Below are 16091 nucleotides of genomic sequence, written 5' to 3' on the forward strand. Positions count from 1 at the left end.
TTTAGCTCTCTATACTTCTCAATGTTTTCAGATAAAGATAGGCATGGGGTCCCCAACATCCCGGTGGACTAAAACTAGTTCCTTGGCAAAACTGGTTTTCAGCCAGTCTACTATTGAACCTGTTTTTAACAATACTACTTTAAAACTTGTACTCAACCATACTTTCCTTGAGTCAATTTCTAACCACACTATCCAAGAGCATAACCACGCTAACCAAGAGTTTAACCACGCTAACAAAGAGTTTAACCATGCTAACCAAGAGTTTAACCATGCTAATGAAGAGTTTAACCATGCTAACCAAGAGTTTAACCATGCTAATGAAGAGTTTAACCATGCTAACCTAGAACTTGACCAAGCTAACCCAGAACCGGTTTCAAATTACACTTACCTGGACCCGGTTTCAAAATACACTGACACAGAACCTTTGCCCCATCATGCAAACTTCGGTGTGTTCTTCTACATGTGTATCCTGATGCTTGTTTCCAATATGGCGACCAGTACACTCCGCAGTTACCGGAAATCCCTTCCGTTCCTTAGGATAAACCAGATTCTTCTCCTCAATGGATATCTTGTTGAGGTCTTCAACATATTCACCACTCACTTGGTAATTTTAACTAACTGCTTGTATGTAGGGCTGTGCATGCGTTCAGACTTTATTCAAGTTGTTTGTTAACAGTTTGATAAAATCTTATAGACTTCCTGAACAATCTCAATGCTATTCACCACATTAAGGGAAAATATTTTAGAAATCATTAACAGTGCCAACCGTTAACTCTATTTTCGATTGGGAGAAGGGTGTTTTCCACCCCCCCCCCCCGTGGTTTCTTCTGAATAACTTAAAAATGGCTTACATTATAACGCTAAAACTTTTTCAACATCATAGCTGTGAACAAATTTTGTTAAAAAGTATTTTTGTTGATGCAAAGAGTAGGTTAGAGAATGGTCGAACATGTGTAATACAGGGTGTCCCAAAAAACATGGGAATTCAGTGACAAATTGGATATCGTCTTTGTTATGAGTTAGCATTGTAAAACCTAATTTCAAAAGCCATAATAGTATAATGTCCGCCAGAGTTTATTTCATGAAAAGGGTAAAAAGACTGTAAAGATGTGTCTATAATGTCTCCGTAAGATGAACAATGAAGACGGACAAGTTTACTCTGTATACTGCAATTTTCTTGTTTTACCAAGTACAACCGTATGCAGTCAAAACATAAACAAAGTGTGAACATAGCAGACGAAACTCTTACAGATTACAGCTTTCTCAGTAGGATTCACTTTACTAAATCAAAGAATTATTTAAAAAGACGATATCGAATTCGTCACTTAATTCCCATGTTTATTGGGACACCCTGTATGTTAATATTTGTCAAAAGTAAAAATAACTATTTTTGAAAATTTTTTCAACAATCTTTTTAATTTTCTTTTTAAATCCTCCCATACCCTAACTATTGAAGTCAGAGGTTTAATTCTTTTTTAAATGAGCAGGCCTTGAAAAGTTGGAATACGGAGATGTATCACACTCCCCTCTAACTACTACCACTACTACTCTAAGGGCAAATCGTAGAAGGGGTGGGTGGAAAATCACCCCACCCCCATCTATTTTAGACAAAAATAGCCCAATCGGGATATGTTAAACGATTATTTCATGTAAAAATAGCTGGAAAAAGCTTGAAGACAACATTCAAAAACATTTTAAGCATAAAACAAGAAGGAAAATATAGTTATTTTAAAATATATATGTTTCGTTTTTTTTAAACAATTAATTATTTTTCAAAAACGGCTATTTCCATTATGTTAATGATTTAAAAATTAACTGGTTTTTCTGTACGTTATAATGGACTCAATTCTGTTAATTTTCAAATGCGTCCGTTTCCTTAATGGAACTTTGCCCACCTCTAGTTCTCTGAGGTTTGGGAAAATTCATTTAGAAATATTTTCAAAAAAGGAAACTTAATGAACATTTTAAAGAATGGGAATTTTCATACTTCAGCCATGAAATGGGTACCGGATATTGACATTGATAAGACATTTTATGAACAGAAAAATGCAAGGAGAGGTCATTTCATGGATTACCCTATTCAGGCTAACGTCTAGTTTGCCCAAAATAGACTGGAGGGGGGGGGGGGTCCCAGGGATCCTGTCCTCCATGTCCCTTTTCTTATACAAATCTATAACATAATTGATACACTTTTGAGCCCTTGGGTTTTTCTTTTATAATCTGCAAAAAAATGTGCGATCTGCTTCCTTTTGCTCAAGGCTTCCCAAGGAGATATAAAAAGTCCAAATCCAATGACTGGAAGCAGGTCCGGAATAGTGTTGCAAATGATGATTTTTTTTCCTATTTTGTTCAGTGTTTTCTGACAATGTGGAGCTCCTCTGTTAGCTACCTGCCCTATTCAATTGGGGTCTTTTCCGCAGCTTTTCTTCACTATCTCCATAATGTATCCATCCTCATCGCTATGGCCATCTCCATCGTTAGAGCCCTGATGGTGATGAAGGTTGGTCTAGTTTTCTTATCCATGTATGTATTGATCACTCAACCATAGAAAAGCAAATGGGCTTTTATTTATAACAAAATCCTTAAAAATTTTAATATTAAGTCTTTTAGTTAGGCACACACATTTTAAAAAATGTTGCAATAACTCTTATAAATGTGAAAATGTGCAAGGAGCTGGGATTTTTTGTGATGTGGATATTGAGATCAATTTTCGATCTTGAGCCTTTGCTAATCTGCAGATTGTTTTAATATTGTTTCGATATCCAACACGGTAATGAAAAGAGGGGGGAGACCAGAACTCCTCAACGAGTAATCACCCCCACCCAAATGTGTTTTAGGGCACCACCACCCAAATGTGTTTTCCACCACTTCAATTGGTAATCAGACAAAAAAAGCGTAACATTAAATTTCTTAGAAATAAGACCATATTGACCTCTGTAAATGGCTCTTCAGTTTAAAAATAAATCTATATATTCAGCACTAGAAAAAAATTACGTTTTTAGCTTCAAGTTTTGCATTAAGAATGTTTGCAGCATTTTCCACCTAATGTTATTGTTTTTAACTCCTTATATAACATATCTTTAGTGAACATAATAATAACCATAAATTATGTTAGTTTGAAATGTACAACTCATATGGCAAGCTATGCTGAGGAGCAATGCACCCCTGACGACCCCATACTCCCCCTGCTCCCAGACAACTACAATAGATATCGCATAATTTTCTATATTAGGGAGGGGGTGTAGAAACTACAGCCCCACCCTTGTTGTTCGTTAGTTTGGGTGCATTTAAACAAAGGAAGAAAAACTTAATGCCAATTAAAGTCCAATCTTTTTCTTTTTTAGTCTGGGCGCATTAAAAAAAAGAGATAGACACAAGCATAAACGACAGGAAATAAGTCAAGAATTCCTGCACAATTACCACTCGTTCTTATCACAACATGAATTTGCTAGATTATCAAGTGGCAGCTTTGCCACATGTATAATATGTAAGGAGGGCTTGTGAAAAGCTCACATGATTTATTCCTCATTTCTCCACCAGTCAGATCTCGTCAAAAACCTGTCTTTTGTTTGTTGGGAAGAAATGCAATTTTAATGATTTATGATTGCTTCTTATTTAAATTGAAATTAAACTAAAATTCAAATAAAGAAATCTGATTTTAATTGTGGTGATTTCTATATTTGAATTTAAACAAAAACTAATGAATTTAGTTCAACAAGATGATCCAGCTTGACCCTGAGGTTTGGGCAAAACGGATAATGGTCTCAATCCTGATCCCTCTAGCCATCCTTGTTGGGGTTCAAGCAGCTCAGTGTTACTCAGTAGGTAAAAATCAAACTTCTTTGTTATTTTATAATTTAAATTTTTGTTTGGCTTCAGATCCGGCCTGGATATTCATCTTGTGTAAAACTGCATAATCAAAAAAATTTTCGCCATCTTATAATTGTTTGAAAACTATATGAACATCTTTGAGTGGTAACATTGTCTTAGTCATGTCCCTAATTCTAGAAATTAGAAGTATTTTCTATATTCAATTAAGTAAACAATTTATTAAATTGCCAGGTTTCGTAACCCCTCAAGAGTCCTTCTACACTGGTCTGGAGGTTTCTGACCAACCTAATCTTCATATCTTAACAATATTTATCACTGGGTCAGTTTCTCTACTTACAGCAATTGGTTCCTACACCTTCATCTGGTATTATCTCAATACCTACCATAACACCAGGGATTCCATTTCAGTAAAATATGGGAATAATCCCTGTACAGATTCTTTTTAAAATCTTGGTTAGCTATATTTAATGACAAACTGACAATCTTACAAGAATCATTGCTCCATTTAAGCTTTCCAACGATAAAGATACATTGTCTAGACGCAATATAACTTTTTACCTACTAAATTTCTGACATATTGCCATATTGGACCTACAACAACTGTTTTATTTTGAATATTTGATAGTTAGGTCATGATTAGACGATTTTTGAGCCAAGCGCTGCGGCTAGGGCTGGTTAGGAAGCTGAGATAAAATACGTTTGGGTGGTGGTGATTACAAACTAAGGACTTCTGCAATCCTCCCCCTCCTCATCATAGAACAGCTGTTTTTCTTCAACCAATAGGAAGCAAACGACAATTTGTCCAGCCAATATGGAGTGAAGATCTGTTTCAGTCCCTTCTTACAGATTGTTATAAAAATTGTCATGCTAGTTTTAAGTGTTCAATTTTATGCAAATTTTAAACAAATTAAACATGTGTTCAAGCAACTGAACAACTTAAAATTAATTTAGTCCCAAATTTATTTTTCAACCCAAGACAGCTCAACATGGAATCTGAACTAGGATTGTTGAGGCAGAGAAAGCAAATGCTGTGAAAAACATGATCAGCACAAAATCCATTATTATCACCATCTTCTTCTCCATCCTTGCCCTAGTCCTCGTCACTGTCATGAGGTCACATGACCAACGTAGAGCACCAGTCAATATCTTAGGGGCTGGATCCTTCTTCCCTATCTACCAGGTCTACTTCTGTCAGAAGCCTCATATTAAAGCATTTATATGGAGAAGACACCAACTCAGGATTACTGAACTTAAAACTAAAATATTTTTGGTTTTCAAGTTCTTAAGGCCTAACAATGTTGTTCCTCCACAAGCTAGACAAGCAGGGCTAGAGTAAGTCCTAGAGGACAGTCTTAGATAAAGATAGGCATGGGTTTCGTCAACAAACTAAATATCTAAATACAAACCAAATTTTTCTTAGATCATAGGGGGGTTCAGAAAAATTAACATACGATTGTCATCATTTTATTTATCTGTCAGGCCATTAAAGAATAATTTATAAATTTGAACGAACTTGAAAAAACTATAGTTTTTTCCGAACAATGTTTTTTCAAACAAGCTTGAAAACATGGGTTTTAAATGAAAAAAACGACTTTTTCATCAAACTTCTGAAATTGTATTGTTTTCTTACTTAACAAACAAATTTAACAAATAAACCATTTGATTGAAGGATTGTGTAGATAAAAATAAATGGAAAATAATTGATAATTCTAAAAACGTATGAATTCAAATTTTCACTGAACTGCTGAAAAAAAACCTATAAAAAGCTAATGATGAACGAATGAAGAGATGAATTTTCATTAAAAAAAAAACAGATTTTGAGTAAAGGTATGGAGATATAATTCTATCTACCTATCTAAAGTATTCTGAGCCAGCGTACAATTTCAAGATATGTTATTTAATGGACTGGCTGTTATTGCTATTTTCAAATGGGGTTTAGCTTTTTTTGTTTAAAGTGTAGACAAATTTATTGATATCTCAGTCAATTCTTAATTTTACCCCCCCCCACCCCCCCAAACTCTTCTGGGGTACTTAAAAACCAAGATAGATCCTCCCCTCTAAATATCATTTTTTAAGTTCAAGACAAATGATACATCATTGAAGAGCTCTTAAGCTTTTCTTTTAGAATCTGAAAAAAAATTAGCAAATAAGCAAAAATTGAGAATTTTTTTTTTTCGCTAATCCATCTAAAAAATGTTTGCAAAATAAAATGTCCATAAAATGATTCCTGCTCCAACTCTGGAAAACTATAATATTCTATTCACCAAGCTATTCACTCTGTTACATGGTCTTATGTCCATGCATCCCTAGAAAACTACCTCAAAAACATGACACAGAACATTGCATTAAGCTGACCATTTCCTTGGACAACACACCAACCATTAATGACAACTTCCCCATCACCCTACCCAACCAATCCTTTTTGCAACACCAAACCATACTTAATCTTCACTCCCACAGGCATGACGTTTGCATCATAAACCAGCCCTACCTACTCCAATATACTGTGCTCAAAACCAAACTAAGTCCTCAAACCAAGACTCCAATCAGTCATTCAAGCCATAGAAGCCCAATCTGTAAGCATAGACAGCAAGAAGACGGCAATTCTAATCTAATTACATTGTCCAATTCACACTAAACCAAACAGCTAACCTAATTATAAAGTACCTGAACCCTCATCAATCCCACAAAACTCCAACTCAACCTCATCGAACATCAACAACTTCACTGGCCTTCCCTTCCCTCATCACTACACTCAACCTAGATCCTGCAACAGACCTCCTTCTTGAGAGGTCAGAAGAACTACACCAAATCGTCAATGGAGCACTCCATACCCTAGACCTACTCCTCCTAATACCCTGGATTACTCCTACAAGACCTACTCAGATCTGTTCCTACTCCTGCCAGAGTCCTCTCCAATGCGATCTCTACTCTTAATCCTTTTCATTTCTCTGGGATCATCGACTCTAGTATTTCTATCATTATTTGTCTTACAGATATACCTCATGGTCAGGGGGAACAAATTCCTTAATAGAAACTTTAGGGGAATGAATACCCCTAAAACGATCAATCTAGCTCTCCAAGGACTCCCTGATTCTAACCCCCCCCCCCTCAGCCCCTCTTCAAAATGTTTCAGCCTAATGGGCTATATGAGCTATTAATTGTAGTTAGATGTGGAGACCACAATAACGTGAGTTTCTTTGAGCTGCTCTAAAAATTGGGAGAATCATTCCCTGCTGGAAATATTTCCTCCTAGTGTCTATAGAGAGGGACCGTCCCTTTCAGCTCAAATTCTGAACGAAAAATCGGCTTTTTCTCCGGCCACAGTTGTCTTTGAAAAGTAAGACTATTACCAATCAAGAGCGAATAGGCTGTTTAGTTTACCCTGAAATTACCCAAATAAGTGAACGGTCCCTTTAAGAAAACACAGCTCGGAGTGGTTTAACTAGGTTTTCATCATTGGAATACTACCGCACCAAAAATTTTCAAGCACGTAGAATGTTTATCATGCATTTTTTCATCTTTGCATTTTGTAGAATTTATTTAAACCTCTGTTAACAATTCCCATTCCAACTCTGCTGAGAAAATTTCAAAATTATAACACAAAATTCATTTCTTCAGCTTTCAAAGAGGTGGTTGAACCAAGGAACAATAGTTCAACTATTTTACCCCATACTATGTTGTTTATGTAGTTATTCAGAATGTTTAATTAATAAGAATGAATTTCACATATTACTTAAATATGTATTAACAAACATAAAACACACATAAAATCTAGTGTTTAGAATTTGTTAGTATTAATATTCAAGTTCTCAGGTATAAATTTGCCAAAAGTTTTACATTTAAATGATTAAATTAAAAACTCTTAAAGAAAACTTGAGATTGCTCGAAGCAGCCTGTATGAATAAAGAAAAACAACAATACTTGAATGACAAATTTGAGCTTATCAAAACAGCCTATATATAAAAGAAGAAGAAACAACGGGAGATTATATATTTCCGGTTACCCGGCGCCTCCACCAGTTTTTACGGGAAAATCAGATAGATGGCAGCGTATAATTTGTTCAATCTCAATGGGCTTTATTCTGACGTCACAAGTGTACATTTTGTTTCTGTGGTTGACAAAATTATAAATATAGTGATAGTTTTAGAGTAAAGTGCTTATCTTACAGAAAAATAAGTGCAATTATATGGTTTCTTTATTTTCTGTTTTTACACTTTTTATTTAATCTTGGAAAACATGTCGACTAATGTGAGAAAATATTGTTTTCCTTGTTATATTTGACACTTGTGACGTCGTGTAGAATTGGTCCATTCCTCTTTTGCCACCTGAAAATCTATTTGGATTCTCTAGATTACCATTAAATGGGTCATTAAAAACTTTATTCATGAATTTGAAGAATAATTTGTTAGTAGTTTCAGATCTTAACAATTAAGTCAGATCCTTTGTGGGCCACCCTGTACATTGTTCTATGAATGAATTAGAGAAAACCTAAATTTGATTTAGATAAATATGTTAAAAAGTAATGTAGATGTTTTCAAAATTTAGAAGTTTTAACAGATAATTATAATATTAAATGGCAAAACAATGGAAATGAGTTTTTGACACAAACTCAAATTTTATAATTACAATATCCTTGCAACTTGATTGTGCAAACCTTTGATTTTTCAAGCTTAGGCTATTTGATCTAACTGAATCAAAACTTATTGCAAAATCTAGTATAGATTAGCAATGTACGTAATTGGTATTTGTTTGAAGTACCTGTGTAGTTATATGTTTAAATAAATGTAATTTTATAAACTTTATTTTATTATGTTGGGCTCAGTGAAGGTTCAGTAGAAAATACAGATCTTATTTTTATATATCCAATGTTTTCCATCTTCTCATTTTCCATCTATCAATCTTTCCCTTTTTTCCCATTTCTTCTTTTTATTTTATCCTTTTCCTATCTTCGAATCTCTCCCATTTTCCCATATTCTCTATTTTACCATATTCTCAATTTTCCCATATTCTCCATTTTCCCATTTTCTCCATTTTTGTATCTTCTCCTTTTCCCATCTTCTCCATTTTCCCATCTCAATTTTCTCATCTTCTCCGTCTTCCCATCTTCTTCTTCTTCTCGTCTTCCCATCTTCCCATTTTGACCTTTTTCCAATCTTCTACTTCTTCCCATTTTCCCATCTTCTCCTTCTTCCAATCTTCTCCTTCTTCCCATCTTCTCCTTCTTCCCATCTTCTCCTTCTTCCCATCTTCTTCTTCTTCCCATCTTCTTCTTTCCATCTTCTTCTTCTTCCATCTTCTCCTTCTTCCCATCTACTTCGTCTTCCAATCTTCCTCTTCTTCCATCTTCTTCTTCTTCCCATCTTCTTCGTCTTCCTATCTTCCCCTTCTTCCCATCTTCTCCTTCTTCTCCTTCTTCCAATCTTCTCCTTCTTCCATCTTCTCCTTCTTCCCATCTTCTCCTTCTTCCGTCTACTCCTTCCATCTTCTCCTTCTTCCCATCTTCTCCTTCTTCCAATCTTCTCCTTCTTCCATTTTCTCTTTCTTCCCATCTTCTCCTTCTTCCATCTTCTCCTTCTTCCAATCTTCTCCTTCTTCCATCTTCTCCTTCTTTCAATCTTCTCCTTCTTCCATCTTCTCCTTCTTCCCATTTTCTCCTTCTTCCATCTTCTTCCCATCTTCTCCTCCTTTTTTCTCTCTTCCCATCTATCTACCCATGTTACCCCCAATTGACTTGAATGTTTTGTGTTGACTAAAAACTATTTCATCAATTAAAGTGCGATAATGCCAAGCATATTACTTTGATGAAGATAAACGCTGACAAAATCTTGACTCTTCATTCCTTCAGACATTATCCATCACTTGCAGACTTTGATGATGCATTTAAAGGGACTGTTTGCAAAATTTCATACAAAGATAACAATACCCCTTTAACGTACACCGGTACCATTGAAACCTTAATCTAGTCTAAAATCTGGAAAATTACTTTGTTTTTCTTACTCGAAAGTCGAAAAGTGTTTTTTTCTTAATAATTTCTCACATCAAAATAATTTCGAAAACACAACAATGAGTTTGTCATTGTCACATTTGCATGGAGGGTCACTTAAAATTACGCTTACAGTCCCTTTAATAGATCTTAATGATACATTTAACAGTTTCAGTTTTAGAGCTTTGGCATGTTTGGGTTAGATCTGACAGTGTTATTAAATAACAGCTGATGTTAAAACAATTAGCTGTTGTAATCTCACTCGGTTTCATGAATGGAGTTACGCTGTTTTGTAGATACCAATATTTTTGTTCAGAAATATTATTCTACAGGGTGTCCCAATAAACATGGGAATTCAGTGACGAATTCGAAATCGTCTTTTTAAATAAACCTTTGATTTAGGATAGTAATACCTACTGAGAAAGCTGTAATCTGTAAGAGTTTCGTCTGCTATGTTCCCATTTTGTTTGTTTATGTTTTGACAGCATACGGTTGTTCTTAGTAAGACAAGAAAATTACAGTATACAATCAGAGTAAACTTGTCCGTCTTCTCATCTTGCGGAGACATTATAGACACATCTTTACAGCTATATTTACCGTTTTCATAAAATAAACTCTAGCAGACATAATAAAATTATGGCTTTAGAAATTGGTTAATTCATAACAAAGACGATATAGAATTCGTCACTGAACCATGTTTTTTTTAGAACACCCTGTATGTTGTTTCTTTACAAACTCTTTTTGTTTTCGGATTACATTAATTCAAATCTACGAAATAATCTAATAATTGAGCGCACTATTTCATTGAAAACTCTTAAATAGGATTTTTCAACACGCTACACTGAATAAATCAAGGTTTTAGCGTGCTCCTGACGCCCGTTGATCTTTTCTATATGCCGTTAGAATCTATTTATTTAGATTATCCCGAAACCGCTGTGCTTTCTTGTACTTTTGCTGTAAAGTATATATATAATTTTTTCACCAGAAATAGTTCACTTTACTAAAGACGACATCTAAATATATTGCGGGTTTACAGGGTCCATTCAAGGATGAATATATTAACGGGAAATAATAAATTAAAATTTTTATAGATCAATGCAAGGTACAATTGGTACAATGTTTGTAAATGAAAAGATTATCAGAATATATTCAATTCATTTTATCATTGAAATCTACTCTACTGTGATCAGGCCCCAAACTCTCTTAAATTTCCGGCTCAGAAGATACTATATTTCAATTTAAAATAGCATTGCAAATATAAACGTCAAAATACATGTTAAGCTTAATTTATATTTGTGTTTTTATTGGTTGTGTTGGTTAAAGTACGCAATACTGTTGAGTGCACAGGGACATGTGGATTTAACGACGCAATTCAGTATTCATAAATTGATCAATATACGCTAGGCGTAACATGGTCTACACCCAGCAAGAAAAAATACCAAGAACGGAGGACAAAAGGTGCACCGTTAATCATGTCACGGAGTTAAACAAACCGGAACTCCGATTCTCCAAAATCGGAGATTCTGCGGTATTTTAAAGGGATGCAATTGAGGTGCACCAAATCAAGTGATTTGCAGTGGACCTTTTTAGAGTGTTTGAGGTGCGCCACTTTAAGAGTTTTTGAGGTGCACCTTTTTTAGGGGTTTTGAGGTGCACCGTTATTACACCTCTTTTGAAGAACCGTTTTAGAGCACCTTTGCTACACCTTTTTCTAGAGCACTGTTTCTAAACCCCATTGGAGCCAATTAAAATAATTATTAGATTTTACTTTAAAAATTTGCGGCGATTAACATTTACAAACATTAAATAAATGTATTTAATTGAATGTATTTATCAAGTATAAACATATGCATATGTGATCTATTGGATAATTCAATCTTTTTAATATAACTTTGAGCTTGGGACTGTTACACATATTATATTTTTGCTAAGGAATTACTCATAATCAAACACAAGTATCTAATTCTAGGAAATAACATTTTGTTTGTAAACAATAACAGTTTTAATTTCTATATGTAATTCAATTTTACGTTCAACTCTTAAGATATCTTGTGGTAATATTTGGAACTGCCTAAACACATGATTAGAGTTTCCAGGAAATAATTTGTTTCACGAACAAATGCGAAAATTTTGGGTTGCTTACTGCGAATTTTTTCACAAAATTTCGCATTTTTTCACGAAACTAAATGTAGCAAAATTTCGTAAAATGCGAAATGCGAAAATATTTTTGCAAAATGCACAAATTTCGCTAACTGTCTGTTGTCTCCAAGTAGTTCTTAAATCTATGTTTATATTTTGTGTTGATTCATCAATTGGGTTCGCAGATAAATCCCTCTTTTAAAATAAGTCTTGTATTCTCAAAAATTAGTCTTTTTTGATGAATTTTCGTAAATTTTTCGCTAAATTTTGCATTTGTTTTTTAAAATTATGTATTTTCGCAAAATTTTCGTTTTTTAGAATAATTTCCATTTTTTTTTGCAAAATTTTCGCGTTTTTTCCTCAGGAATTTCGTTTTTGATTGACTCCACAAGAGGAGAAAATGAGGTGGATTCTTCATTTTCGGTGGATAATAGGAGTCCTCCTCTTGAAGAGTTCAAGTGGAACATGGAGTAGGTTTTCTTGCTAGGGAATCTTATAGTAATTTTAAGGTGTAATTTTTTCCAACCACCCTGTAATATTTCATAACAATTCTATATTACTCTTAGTTTTACAATTCTTAGAAAAAAGCCTCATTATTTTTTTTTTTAAATCATGAATACAAGGTAAAGTATGTCTCACAAATTTCCATAATATTCTGTTTCAATTTTTAAAAATGTTCAACAATCTACTTACATACTTTGCATGTCTTTCAACCATTGGATACAATAAACCTCAAAAAAGTCTAACCGATCGGAAACAACATTTTTAAGACATCTCACATCTAGGGTTGTTAATCGTCTTTGTAAACGATCATTAAACGATTGTTAAACGATCGTTTTTTGTTTCGTTTCCAAAAACGATTGTTTCGTTTTCGGAAAAAAAACGATCGTTTTTAAAAACGACCGACTCGTTTTGAACTTTTAGAAAACGAATAGCAATCGTTTTTGAAAACGATCATTTTTACTAAAACGATTTGCGACCGTTTTTTATACGATTGTTTTTAAAAAAACGATCGTTTTTGAAAAAAAAAATTATTGACAATTATGTTAACGATCGTTAACGAATGGTCGTCATTAATGATCGTTAACAAAAGGTCGTCGTTAACGATCATTACCGAAGGGTTGTCATTAACGATCGTTAACGAAATGACGAAATTTATCAAAACGGTCGTTTTTGGAAATAAATTATATGCAACTTTATTGAATGTCGTCTTACATGAAGTTTAACAGTAGTGGGAGAGTTAAAATTCCTTGATATTTTCTTAAAAACTACTCAATGATATGTAAAGATGCCCTTCAGGTCGGTTTCCTCTCTTCGTTAACAATCGTTAACGAAGGGGTCGTCGTTAACGATCGTTAACGAAATATGCGATAATATTTGGGGGTGCCTTTAACAACTTACAAAATCTTAATAGTCTTTGAAAAACGAGCCTTTTTCCATAATTTGTCAAGATAAAAATAAAAAACTATATAGCAGTCATATTTTAGTAAAATTAATCTCAAAGTAGAAAAGATATATTTGAGTAAAAGATTTTTTAACGAATTAAACTATAAAATATCTTTAATATGTGGTACAGTTTTGGGGAGAAGACATTCAAAACTATTCACCAACTGTCATGTTTCGTGGGACACCCTGTACCTTCCTCCCTCCTTCGCAAATGCAGGGTGTCCCATGAAGCATGACAGTTGGTGAATAGTTTTAATGTCTTCTTCCATGATACTGTATTAGTTAATTAAGACTGTTTGCAGTTTATTTCGTTAAACAAATCTTTTACTGAAATATATATATTTTCTAAAATCAATTTTACTATAATATTACTGCCATTTAGTATTTCTTATCATCATCTTTGGCATATTTCGTGAGACACCCTGTATCAGTGTAAAATCATCAAGGGATTTCGAAAAAATTATTTTTTCCTATTAAAGGGACTGTGGATGGAATAAGTACCATTTCTGATTAACAACGGCACACTTAAAATCTAAACAAGGATAACGGCGATATTTTTAATTTTCTAGCTGAAAATGTATATTTAGGAGCTATGTGACGTCATTTCAACGATGCTGCGCGTTTTTGTACACGTGCAATGACAATAAGCTTTAATTTAATGGTTTAATAAAGAAACCTGCTTTTGTCCTATCTTATTGTACATTTAAACAATTTATGAATTCTTTGTGTATAAGTTTTGATTCCATAAAATGGAAATTCTTTGATTGAAACTGAAGTTTTCTGGTCTATAGAACTTTGATTAAAACTGAAGTTTTCTGGTCTCTAGAACTTTGATTGAAACTGAAGTTTTCTGGTCTCTAGAACTTTGATTGAAACTGAAGTTTTCTGGTCTATNTATGGAGCTGGATTGGAGCTAGGGCGGGTGTAAGCTGCAGCTGCTAAAGAGGTTGGAGAGTATAGATTAGGTTTTCTGATCTATAGAACTTTGATCGATACTGAAGTTAACTGAAAAATGTTTAAGGTGTGTCTGTTTTGAAACCGAAGAGATATACAGGGTTACCCACAAAGAATGAGACTTGAAAGACGAGTTTTCTTCTTTTCTTGGTTCCTTCAATTCCTTGTAACTAATACCTTTTTTCTTTGCCAAATCATTCAGTATCATTTAAAAGTTTCTGTAACATTAAAATCTCATCTTTTGTGGGTAACTCTATGTTTGAAATATTTTATAAAATATAAAAATTAGATCAATGAATTTATCTGAAAGCTTAAGAAAAATAGTTTGGTTAGATTGTTCACTTGTATTATGCAATAATATTTTAAAGACTTGTTATTCATATTAAATAAGGTCTAAGTTTCATTTTACAGTGTTCAATACCAACAAAGAATGAGGCTTTAATGACGACCTAAAACAATATGACGGTCTGGGTTAATTTCTAGCTTTTGTACTTAATCAAACTTTTTAATGGTTCAAATCAAATGATCTGGAAACGAAAGAGCTTTAAGGAGACACAAATATAAGATAATGGATAAATACTTTCCGTACAGTCGTCTTTTAAAGCCGAATATTTTGTGGGTAACTCTACTTAAAGTGAGTGTTCGCGAAAAATGAAAGGGCTTACGTCTAAAAAATATTGATGGTGATTGATCATACTAATCTTACTTCTATTTGTTGCGTCTAGAAAGAGAAATTTGCTAAAAACGACTAATACCGAAGAACGTAGCGTCCATAAAAATTCAGAAAGTTGCAATATTCGACTCGAATCGTAAAAAAATCAATTTAATTCCTAACGAATTATTCAGATATTTCAACGTATAATCATCGATTTTCGACGTATTCGTATGTAGCTGATATTTCATAATATTTTTGATTTTATTTTAATAATGCAGTCTGCGCTATCCTCTCAACTACTACCCCTTTTCACCAGTCTCACCTTTATATTTAATTCTGCTTATATATATGTTAAACCAATGTGAGAAATGAACATTTTATTTCTGAACATGAAAACATTTCAATAATTTAAAATAAATATAATAAATAAGTAAGTTTAGTGGTTCAAAGTACTAGATCAAGTTTACAATTAGAAATTTTTAGAAGGTAAATTTTTTGCTCGTTGAATTTTGTCTCAAAAAACTGTCGTTGCCCAAATTATTTTTTTTTATTTAAGAAGGTGAAAGCCATTGCTAATTAACCATATATTGTCATCTAAACCATCCATGATTAGCACCATAATCGTATTTTAGAGGATAAGTGAATTAATAAGACCAAATTGAATAAAAAAACAGATCTAGTTGAACTCCTTCTCACTTTTCATTCAATCACCTCAATAACATTTAATGAAAAAATATACAGTGATAACCAGAAAACTTTGGAATAGGAAGTCGACATTAAATAGTCCAATAAAATATTATTTATGCAGAGTAAACAGGGCACTATAGTATTGCTTTAATGTCGTCTTCCTATTCTAGAGTTGTCACGTTATCGCTGTATTTGTATTGGTAAAAGGAAAAAATTAAAATTAAAAATATTTGTACAAAATGCTCATTTTTACTGTTTTCTAATTCACATTATTTGTTGTAATAATGTTTTTATTAATGCCAATTAGTTGTGTTCTAACTTTGACTAGATATTGTTGAACTTTGTGAAACAAGCTTTTGCAAAATTTCAAAATAACTTAACGTATTTCATATA

At 33.4% G+C, this 16091-nt stretch overlaps 1 protein-coding gene across 1 annotated transcript; it reads left to right on the forward strand.

Moving 5' to 3' along the window:
* On the forward strand, positions 1–5417 carry LOC111704011 (uncharacterized). The gene is made up of 5 exons (XM_023476119.1): positions 1–604; positions 2354–2500; positions 3711–3825; positions 4063–4225; positions 4834–5417. The coding sequence occupies exons 1-5, from the start codon at positions 44–46 to the stop codon at positions 5165–5167; spliced, it is 1320 nt and encodes a 439-aa protein (XP_023331887.1). The 5' UTR covers positions 1–43; the 3' UTR covers positions 5168–5417.
* Positions 5418–16091: the final 10674 nt, after the last annotated feature.

This window comes from Eurytemora carolleeae, unplaced genomic scaffold (genome assembly GCF_000591075.1).
Source record: "Eurytemora carolleeae unplaced genomic scaffold, Eaff_2.0 scaffold572, whole genome shotgun sequence".
Classification (NCBI taxonomy): Eukaryota; Metazoa; Arthropoda; class Copepoda; order Calanoida; family Temoridae; genus Eurytemora; species Eurytemora carolleeae.

Bases quoted from the DNA above. Each gene is read 5' to 3' on its own strand.
- LOC111704011 (XM_023476119.1), top strand. From the start codon at position 44: ATGGGGTCCCCAACATCCCGGTGGACTAAAACTAGTTCCTTGGCAAAA. The intron at 2,501-3,710 runs GTTGGTCTAGTT...TAATGAATTTAG, and splicing joins GAGCCCTGATGGTGATGAAG to TTCAACAAGATGATCCAGCT. The intron at 3,826-4,062 runs GTAAAAATCAAA...TTAAATTGCCAG, and splicing joins AGCTCAGTGTTACTCAGTAG to GTTTCGTAACCCCTCAAGAG.